General features: G+C 35.6%; 1 protein-coding gene across 1 annotated transcript; it reads right to left on the bottom strand.

The window, feature by feature from the left end:
* Nucleotides 1–1,205: 1,205 nt before the first annotated feature.
* Nucleotides 1,206–8,399, bottom strand: LOC148672853 (potassium voltage-gated channel subfamily V member 2-like). Its single transcript, XM_088628823.1, has 2 exons — nt 6,755–8,399; nt 1,206–5,315 (listed from the first exon to the last, which is right to left on the bottom strand). Exons 1-2 carry the CDS (start codon nt 8,075–8,077, stop codon nt 5,055–5,057), a joined length of 1,584 nt encoding a protein of 527 aa, XP_088484949.1. The 5' UTR covers nt 8,078–8,399; the 3' UTR covers nt 1,206–5,054.
* Nucleotides 8,400–11,373: the final 2,974 nt, after the last annotated feature.

Here is an 11,373-nt window from a genome sequence, read left to right as displayed (position 1 = left end):
TGCTTTTTGTCTCTGAGCAAAATTAGAAATCTAATTTGTAATCTAGTTTTTTTTACCACTGGTTTTTCCTATTCTCTGACTCTTTTTTATGCAGTTTCTGGGGATTGGGGTTACCTGAGATAATGACTTGGAAATCAGTCGAGGTTGCTCCAGACATGCTTGTGTCTGAAGAAATTGATCAGGTCTTAAGTTCACTAATGAAAAAGATCACTGATTCCTTGATTCTAGGTGTCTAACTCTGTAGTTAGCTAGCAATTTCCAAATCTTATCATACATACCAAGTAAAATAGTTGTTGATGGGTGAAATTTGGAAGATGACTTTAACAATCTTAAATTAAGTTTTTAAATGTATTGTTACATAGCAATAAGAAGGGCACTACTATGCTACAATCATTGCATTAATTCAGCCCCAAATATAAATTTGTACTGTGTGTGCTCATATATTCTTACACGAAAATTATTCAATTTGTGCTTCGATAGCCATCTGTCCTAGCATTTTTGTGATTTGCCTCTGCCAAGAAGTAGGATTTCTCTGGAACAATTGAGATGCAGAAGTCTCTTAATCTGAAAGATCAATATCAATTTGACCTTAATTTTCTGAATAGATTGTATTCAATACAGTACTCTTGAGATCTTAATTTTATGTCTCAATGGGCCTAATTTTTCCAATTTATAACAAGTACTTTTAAGAAAAATGGCTTCTTGTACATGTTTTTCCTAGTAGAATGCTATTGCATTGGATTGTGTGCTGTATATAGGTATTTTTTACCTGCAGACATTCTGATGGTCAAAAGCATGGGCAAATCTTATGAATTGGAATTCTAGGAAGTATTTATATTAACGTTTAGCTTATGCAAAAAATATCAATTTCAAAATGGAATATAATTGTTTAATTTTTATCAAAATTTTTTTAGAATCCTCAGTCTGAAGTCAATATTAGAAATACATTTAACTACTTTCAAGATACAAGGTTTGAATCTCAATTCTTGACTGCTTCAAAACAAAATAATGTGTAACAATCATATAATTCAGAACCAGTAATTGTTTTTAAACTTGGATGACCTTAATTTTTTTTTTACAATTCATGAGTATCATTTTTTATAATACATTGGAACTGAAAATAATTAGAAGCTGTGTGGAATTTAAAACAGGTTAATTCAGGGCTGTTTATGGAGCAAGGACTTGAACAAAACATACATTTAAACTGCTTTCAAGAAGTGGGCTTTAATTGTGTAGCAATGACATCTTACAAAAAGCCTGTGATCGTCTGTAATTTGAATCTGTCACATTTCCATGAGCTGTGAAAGCACTCATGCACAGAAACCACTCTTTCTTCTTGACCTCAGTTATAAAGAAGTTACATAAGGTGGTGTGCCCCAGGAAATGCATTTAAATTGCTTTTTGGCCAGTATGATATAGACTTTGAATAATTTGTGATAAACTGACTCATACTAAGAAAGGTATCAAATATGTTTCACAGGAAGTGTTATAGAAGCTTCTTTAAGCACCTCAGTGTGTTCGTCATGGAACAATGTTTGTAAATTCAGAAATCGGCTTATCAAAATTTAATCTTGTGTGACATTTAAAGATGTATTGAATCGGTACTATTCATATTCATCCAGCTGTTGTAGTTTAAACTAGGATTTGCTCGAACAATTCATTGTTGCATGAGGGCTTTCAGCTGTTCAAATAAGGACATTAAAAACAATAACTTGGACAATTACATATCCATTGGGGTTGCCCAATCCATTCATATTTTTTACAGTAGTTTACAAGATACTCCTAGTACATAGGTACAAAGGCATAAAGATCTACATGTGAAAAAATAATTTTCAGATTAAAACAGTATTCTTCTCACGTCATTGTGCACTCAAGATTTAGACACCAGCTCGTCTTTGTGAAAAACTCATTTTTGAAATTAAAATATCTTGATTGCACAATGCAATAATAATGGATTCAATGATAATGTACTAATTTCCATACCAAAGGAAAAATACACCTCCTAAGGATATGTTTTTATGTTTAAAAGTTTTAAAATGTTTAACAAGTGTTACATTCTTCGATTACCATAGAAAGTGTTATATAAACCACATTTGCAACAGGTGCTCAGATATTTAACAGTATGGATTTTATGACCTTTTGATTCCTTCATCCACTTTAGGATGAACATCATACATATTTATTCCTAAGACTTTTTTAAACGCTCAAACCACTGTACAAGAGCTCATGTATAATATATAAAACAGAGAAAAAAGAACATTGTAAAACTGATCCCTTAGTAAAACAATAAACAAACTACACATGAAAAGCATTAATGAATATTTCAGCCACCTTTAGGATTATTCACAGTCACAGAGTGTGCAAGGGATTTGGGCAATGAGTTCTTCAAAAGAGGAGCTGCATATGACAAAATTGTCTATTGTCTGTTGTGTGGAGCCTGGTCTGCAGCTGAGTGAGAAGGCATGAATTGCAAAATGTCAGATTATAGTCTCAGACTATACGTGCAATAAGACCTTTGGTGACATAGATCTACCATTCAGTGTCTTGAATGTGAACAGGAGAGTCTTAAAATCAGCACTAAATTTCATAGGCATCAGTGCAATATCCATAAGATGGGAGTAATGTGCTGATTCTGAGTAGTTTTAGCTGGGTTCTGGACATACTGCTGTTTTTGTTCTCTGTATCTCACTTATCCCTACTCAGGTTTCAAAGAATGTTTCACATTTACTACTTAAAATGAATGCTCTTTTTCTTAGTATTTAAGTAACATTTTTCCCAGATTGTCTTCTAATCGGTACAGGATTCTTTGTAAACGTCACAGTAAGGAAGAATGTAATTGAATTTCAGTTCACAAATGTTTTCTGTAATATTTTAATGATGCTTATTTTCCACTTTTGGCAAACTGCCAATCTAATTTCTAAGAACTGGGCAAGTTGCCACTTTCTGCCCATTGTTGAAATTAAAGGCAACTGTGTGCAGCAAGAAATTAATGACAATGCCTCATTTGTCATTTATTGATCTGTGCACAAACAATCATTGCCAACATATTTTATGCAGCCTAAAAGTTTGATGCTTTCTGGAAACGTTTGGTATATATGGCTGGGGGGACATTTGCCTCTTGGGAAATGAAATTTTGTGTAATTAGCTTCTTTCCAGATTATAAAAGCCAGATAAACTGGAGTATTATTGTAATTCATGATTCACTTTTGTGAAGATGATCACCACCAAGGTTCTGAAAGGTTCCATATATTTTAACATTTGCTGCTGTGTATCCTTTGGCTATTCATAATGTCAGTCAAATGTATTTCTGGCGTATAGAAAATAATCTGTTAGTCATAGATCCATTTTTCATCAGGTACATGGTTTTAATTTCAAATGTAGTCAGTAGTGCAGTGGTTAGCATTGCTGCCTCACAGGGCCCTGGGTTCAGTTTCTGGGATGCTATCTGCATGGAGTTTGTATATTCCCCCCTTGTTTGTGTGGATTTCCTCCCACAGTCCAAAACATAACTATCCTTGTGTGAGTGTCTGTTTGCCCTGTGATGGATTGGTGTTCTGTCCTGAGTGTATCCTGTCTTGTGCCTGTTGCTTGCTGGGATGGGCTCTGGTTCCCCCAGACCCTGTACTGGATAAAGCAGTTAGAAAATGGATTGACAGATGTTCAGCCAATCATAAACTGATGGGCTGTTTTAATTAATAATTGAAAAATTATACAAATAAATATATTTTCTGTCATACCTATCATTTATTTGGAGAACTAAGCATCTCTACTCCCAAAATGAAGACAATGCATTTTTATTACTTCAATATATTATAATCATGGCACTCACATTGCAATTAAAAAAAAAAAACTTTGTAATGTACTGCTCAAAATGTCATACCTCTTTCAAGTATAATTTCATATAGAATAATATGGCATCTACTTTGTACATATCATTTATGTCACAAATGTGGAAAAACCATTCAGAACTCTTTATTATATTTTTTACATCTGCTGTAGGTACTGTATATTAATATTTTTAAAATGTACTTTCAATGTATTGTCAGTGGCCCAAAACTGACATTTTACAAATTTACAAATCCTTTTAATAATATATTGTATGGTCAAAACCTATATTACATCAAATATAATGAGATATGTATAATTAAAGATTTAACATTGTGCTTGAAATAATATGTAGCAGAACATTTAACATTGTATATATACAGTATAGTATTTATAGTGTGTATTAAGCTTTTAAATGCACAAATGTTTGTTAATATATACTCAACTGAAAAATTTCTCAGACTCCTAGTACTGTATATTATTGTATATGTTTCTTAAGCCTACTCCCTTCTTTTGTGCTTTTTTAATATAAAGTGAAAGAGATAAAACACTACAGCACAGTGGAATATATTTTTACAGACTTTTTATTACATGCATGGAAGTGGTGCTTAGAGCGGTTTTTGGATTTCAAAAGAAAATGTAATCTATAAACGCAGCTGAGCAATGAGTAATTTGAGCGCCTCAAGCTCTCTTTTAATTTCATAGCCATAGTTCGGTTAGTAACACTGACAATTTATTTTTCCTTTCACGGCACAGATTTCACAGTTGCATTAACCTTGGAAATATGTAATTGCTGCTAAAAGAGCATTCCAAAACGTTGGAATCACGTTGTTACATGAAAAGTGTTGTTCTGATAGCAACTCAGTACAATAAGTGTGCTTAATATTTCAGATGGAAACTGCTGGTGTACACTACATTTTTGTAAAAATTTGATCTTGTCCTCCTGTTTTGTTTTTTTAAATATGTACTCTGAGAAATATGATTTTATGCTTTGTCATGTATGTAATGTCATGTCATGTAAGCCAAAATCTTACAGTACTCTTGCTTGAATGTCTTTACTATACTGGAGGACATTTTAAAATATTTAAACATTTGATTTTTTTTTCCATTGACAAATTTAAAGCTTTCCAGGTACCGTTTATAATTTTCCGAACTTGTTATTAATACCAAATGCCTCAGTCATATTCGCTGATGTAATAAGTCTTCTGAACAGCAAAAAAAGCATCAGATCATCTATGAGTTTGGTCCCCACAACACTCTGTAATCTTCTTGGCAGCTCTTTTAGTAAATTTCACTTTCCCTCTGTGCTTCAGATTGGAAGTGTACTCGTGCGCCTTCAGTTTGGCGTAGTAATCCGAGAACTTGTTGTAGAGGATAGAGATGGGCATTCCATTGAGGATAATCCCGAAGGAGATACAGGCAAAAGCAAAAATTCTCCCAAGATGGGTCTCGGGGAACATGTCTCCATATCCTACTGTAGAAATGCTCACCTTGAATGGAAAAAAAAAAGTATTGGAAAAAATTATTATTTTATATGTTAAGTTTAATATTTATTTTAATTCTCTTTTGGTAGAGTACATTCACACCATTGGATATGAAAGGAGATACACCAGAGAAACAAACTGGGTAATAATGTGAATCCTGCATTCACATTCCTCACTGCTGGACTTAGGCTACGTCAGCAAACTCAAACTTAATTGAAGCCCTCGGTGACTGAAGACTACAATTAATTTGTAAGGACCGGAAATGTTTAATTAGAAAAGAAAAATAGAAAGATTTGAAGTTGGCCAAGACCAGGTGTGATAATCAGTGCTGTAGTGCATGGCAAGACAGGAATCGATAAATATTTCTCATATTTCTTTAAGTTTTATAACATACCGTTTAGGTGGTTAATAATTTCACCAGTAGTTTCTATTTAGGTTAGACCTATGAGATAAAGTCATTAAAGTTAATTTTAATTAAAAACCCGGAATTTACCAATAGGCACAGTACCAGGCTATGCAGAGACTTGTCAAGCTTAGTCTTTTTGTAAATCACTAACATCTGGCAATCACTAACTCCATTTTTAAGGAGTCATCTGAGAAAGAGGAAAATTACTAAATCCTCCTTCTAAGCAACATTACATTAAAAGCAGTACTCTAGACTTAAAAGAAGAAATCTCTCTAGGGTACAGGATGTGACTGTCTTTGAAAAGGCTTTATTCAGTACATTTTACATTCTGTGATCTCTTGTATGTGTTTGGGTCTTCAACTGCAATATTACTCTGAACTGCTGTACTGATGACTGATAGTAGTGTTCAGTTACAGTTATTTGCACAGAATTATATTTTAACTTATTCAGAATGAGCTCAGCCTTCTTAGGTTTTGTAGAAAAAAGTGTTCAAGTTTCACTTTTAACAAAATATTTTCATTAGTATCTTTTTATACTAGTAAGAGTACATAGTAAACATGGCACAAATGTTGTTACATGTATGCATTTGGCTTATAAAATACTGCTGTCACCTCCAAAAAGAATCTCTTTGTTAACGTTTAACCAAATTTTCTTAAACATCTTAAGAGTATACAGATGGAATTCAGGGACATGTACTGCTTCTGGAGATATTCTGTATATTCTCAAATGCAACTGCAAGACTGATTGTATCACAGCTTACATGCCTCTATATTGAGAAAGAATAACTTCTTACATTAACTTTGAATTTACACCATTAGAATAAAAACAGAAGTGCTCTTCGTAAAAGACAACTTTTAATGCATTTTGCCAATTAATGTGTAAAAAAACTGGCATTAGTTTGTAAAGTCAGCACCTATTCATTCATAATTGTACCATCCAATCCGGTTAAATTTTAAACTAGAAAATGACTTTATGTAAAAAGGTGACTTTGTGAGTAATACATTTGGAATGCTATCTTGATGTGCAGATTTGTACTTACAGCAGCCCACCACCATGCATGAGGAATGCTGGTGAAGTTCGTCTCATGGACATCGTGCTCCACTGAGTAGACCATGGCTGAGAAGGTAAAAATGCCCATGGCAATGAAGAGAAAGAGGCAGCCCACTTGCTGGTAGCATTGCCTCAAAGTGAAACCAAAGGCTCTTAGCCCAGTCGAATGCCGTGCCAGTTTCAAAATCCTAAAGATCCTCATGAGCCGCATGATTCTAAGGACTTGGCCAACCTTTCCCACCCTCCCCACAGTTTCTATGTCCTGATCGTGCTTCCCATAGTCCTCGTTTACAAAGCATTCCAGGACGACCTGTAGATAAAGTGGGAGGATGGCGATCAAATCGACTGCGTTCAGAACGCTTTTGGCAAACCGTTTCAGATCTGGAGTGGACGCCAACCTCAGCAGGTACTCCATAGTGAAGAAGGCTATGCAAAAAGTCTCTACAAACTCAAGGTAGGTTTTGCCACTCAACTGCCCTGTGTGGGTTCTGTATTGCATTTCCTCTACTGTGTTTAGAGTCATGGCAACAAGGGATACCAAGACAAAGAAGCTGGATGCCACAGCCATGAGCTTTGCAGTTACTGAAGAAAATGGTTTCTCCATTAAGTTCCAAATCTTTCTCCTTTGTTTGCCAAAAGCCATGTCTTGGAAAAGCTCTTCATTTTCCTCCATCTCCACTTCTGCTTGGAGTTCCCTCTGGACTTTAAGCTGCTCATTCAGTTCATCTTGCCTTTCCTCAAAGGAAATTCGGCAGCACCGATGGGTGTTCTTAATTCTCACCCCCCAGTAGTTAATTTCTTCCAGGAAGTTTCGGGGGCACAGTTCATCTTTTATCCAGAGGACTCCAGTCCTGTAGAAGTTAAATACATGGTGGAAAATGTCTGGATCTCTGTCAAAGAAGTATTCATTATTCTGCACAATGTAGTCATCGCAAAGGTCTAGTTTCCTGTTGTGGTCTGTATAGGTAGCCAGCCGCCCAATTCTAGTCTTAGGATACCTAGCCGCTACTCTGTAGGCGATCTGGTATGTTTTCCCACCAACATTGATGTTGAGCATGTAGTTCTTAGCAGGTGAGCTGAGCTTTGATGCAGGGAAAGAGGGTTTTTCGTCATCACCAGAGTCCTCATAATTGGCGTAAATATCATATATATCATGACTTAACTCTTGCATGGAATTCCATTGCTTCACACTCCTGTCCTTGGCAAAAGGTACACTTTGGTCACCCTCCTCAGAATCTTGAGCAGCTGCAGTGGACCCTCCAATTTTATAGTTTGGGAAAAGACTTTGTCTTCTTCGTTTCAGTTTGAGCATTTTAATTTCTTCCGCTTTTCAGTGAAGATCCAGCAGGTTTACAGAGCAGACGGTGCAACTAAATCTGGAAGCATTACTTTCCCTCTAATGCTCTGTGGTCTTTGGAGATCTTGTGTAAGGGAAGTAATGCTGACCCCATTAATGTTGCTGACTGAGAGGATCTGTGTGCTTACTGAATGTTTTAAATATTATCCTCTTCAGCCTCTGTCCTGACGTCTTTCATTTACTCTGCATTCATAAATCTCCTGTGTCCACTAAGGTGGTAACGTGTTTAAAACCCAACAAAAACATTTGTCCTTCACAGAATTATGTGTACATATGCCAGCATACAGCATTTCAATTAAAGTTGGCTGCATGCAAAAGCTCCATGTTTTAGCAGGTGATAAAATAAAGCTGTAAAAAGTGCTAAAGATTTTTTTTTAATCAGTTCAGTTGAAATATATAAACAATTAAAAATGCGCAAGAGCAGTGGTAAACACTTGGTTTTTTTTGGCTTTCAAAAAAATACATGCAACCATTTGATTTTTTTTCTGGAAGAGTTCCTCTCCATCAGGAACCAGTGAAAATTTAATTTAAATGAGTAAATTAAACTTGCAGACATTTCTTTAAACAGGTTAGGTAAAAAAGGATCTATAGGACAAAATTAATTATGATAGTTTAATGAGTTCTGGGTCTTGGGAGTGAACATCAGATGTTTTTTCTTTAGAATAATTGGGAGTAATACTCTCTCTTCTCATTTTTAAAAAGTATTTTGTAAAGAATACAGTCTAATGACTTGCATCTCTGTAAACATTCATCAGGTGTGGTTCTCAGGCACTTTAGGTAGTTTACTGTCATGGATAGTTCAGCTCTAAGACGCTAAGGAGAACCTACTTATTTCAATCCTGTTGGCATAAATAGAAGTGTATGCTTAAGCAACTAGCACTAGTGTCATTAGAGGACAGCAAAGACTGGCTCACTCAATTATTCAGCATCTTCATACGGGGAAATCCCAAGAAAAAGCCTCACATTTAAAGGGTATTATGTATTTCAGTATAGAAGTATGCATATCATGGTTACAGTTCCACATTAAACATTTTTACGTTTGGCCTTAGACATAGAATGAAACTTTTGTCTTTGTATTTTTTATTGAATACAGGTTACATAAAATACAATACTATGCTATAAATATAATAAACTGTATACATTTAAATTAGGTCAATTGGTCAGTATATCTTAAAAACACCCTGCAATATACTGGGAATTGCAACTTCATTCTGAGCTGATATTTTTAAACAGATTTAAAAAATATGTTCAAGTAAAGCAGACTGATTTAGTCTGACATTGCTGTCTAACCTAAGATATTGAAGCAGTTCTACACAGCAAAGTTAACTGCATTTTGTTAACTTTTTTTTAATTAGCAGCTTTAAATATTTCCAAGGTATAATCATCGCTCACTGATAAATGATCAGTAGCTGATTTGTTGTATTTCTACTTCAGCATATTATTAACCTTTACTTGTTCCTTATGCCTATGCATGTGGATGCAGCTTCCCACTCAAAGTTCTTTATAGTTTAGGCAATTCCCTTTATATGTAGCCTTATTATACAGCTTCTCCAGCAGTGAGAGCACTTGCACTTGGTGCATCAGTAATCAGATACCAACAATAAAAAAAGCACATCAAACACTCCCTTTAAACTATACCTTAAATACAAACTTTCATGGCTGCCAATCTTCAGTGTAATTTCTGCATTTGCTACTCATCTTTGAAAGCTACACTTCGTGTTAAAACAAGTCAATTTCCTAATTAAAGCAGGCATAATCATGCAAGCTCAAATGTTACTGTATGTTTACAGAAATCTCTCTCAAATTGCTTTACAATCACCAGTAGAAAGTCATTCTACTGTGATTTCATCTAAACACACCTGAATTGCTAAAACCCCTGCATCACAAAGATTCAGGAATACTAATTAGGAACTTGCACTGAAAACTTGCCATTTAAATTTATATTAAGGTACAGAGCAATGACTCACAGGTCATGTGAATTTAGCCGTCATTTGTGTGCTGAGTAGGTAGATTGCACATTATCAGATGTAATCAGTTAAGTAGTGCCTTTTGGCAAGTGGCCTTTTCTTTTCCTGAAATTGCTTGAATTGGCCACAATACACCATTTGCTGGGGGAATTGAATGAAAGAGCACATGGCTCTGCTACTGCACATTTGAACTAACATTGCAAAATAAGCTTTAGAGATAGCAAGTAACCAATAATGGAAGATTATCCAACTGTAGCAAACAATTACCAATAGCATCTAGTAGTGTGATCTTGGACACCAAGCAAGGCTGGGCCTGCTCAGCAATGGAACTGGAGAGCCCTAGAGAAAGGCAGGTTGCTGTTGTAATTGATGCCATATACTGGCCCATCCCTCTTCCTTCAGGGGTCAGAATTTTCAAACCACTGTCATAGGAGGATGGCTGGTTACACTGCTGTAGAAGGTGCCATCCTTCCAAATAGCAGTATCCCAGCTGAATTCTATTGGCTAGCAGAATCAAACATGGGAGTTCACCATTAAACGTTAATTTAGCAGAGAAAGAAAGAGGGGTGAACACACTGGCAATATTTTCATTACCAACCTCCTGCTTAAATGATGGTAATGCGTATTAGTTCTGTCATTATGCCCTTTGTTGTACCTACAGCAAAAACAAATTTGATTCCTCTTGTAATAGATTTCTGGAATTGTGAAAGGCCCTGATGGCAGTTTATACTTTCGCTCCACGCATTTGAATAGCTACCAAGGTGCTCTATTTGATTGGGTGTAAAATCAAACCGGTATGAATCTAAGGCCCCCTTTGACCTGATCCTCTCCATCCCTTGTTCTTCACTGGATTCATTTTGGAAGGAACTTTTACAGACCATTAACCTTTAAAAACATTTAAAGGCATGCATCTTAAAGCACCCAGATTACAAAATTCTCAGAACTGACTGCCACTAGTGTATTAAATAAAGCTTAATCCACTGGGCCACCTGGTTCTTCAGATCTGTTTATTGGAATTAATGAGAAAACCTGCAGAAACAAAAATTGCATTTCTTCCCCAAAGATGTCCGTTTAACTTATTGGTGCTTCTAGAAAAGGTGCAGGGCTATAATCAAACTGAGTAATTTGTGGGGGTGGGTTGTAGACATTTGACCCTCTAAGTAACAGGACAATGTTTCAGGAAAATTACTATAGAGATGTCACTAGAACTTTACTGGTTTTTAGCGGCTACGACTGCCAGCACCATGAATCTGCTGCAAACCTACTTGAGTGTCCTTTGTTATT

The sequence above is a fragment of the Lepisosteus platostomus genome, chromosome 4 (genome assembly GCF_059453375.1).
Source record: "Lepisosteus platostomus isolate fLepPlt1 chromosome 4, fLepPlt1.hap1, whole genome shotgun sequence".
NCBI lineage: Eukaryota > Metazoa > Chordata > Actinopteri > Semionotiformes > Lepisosteidae > Lepisosteus > Lepisosteus platostomus.
Note: the sequence above shows the minus strand (reverse complement) of the source record. Positions and strands in the feature narration are given on the sequence as shown.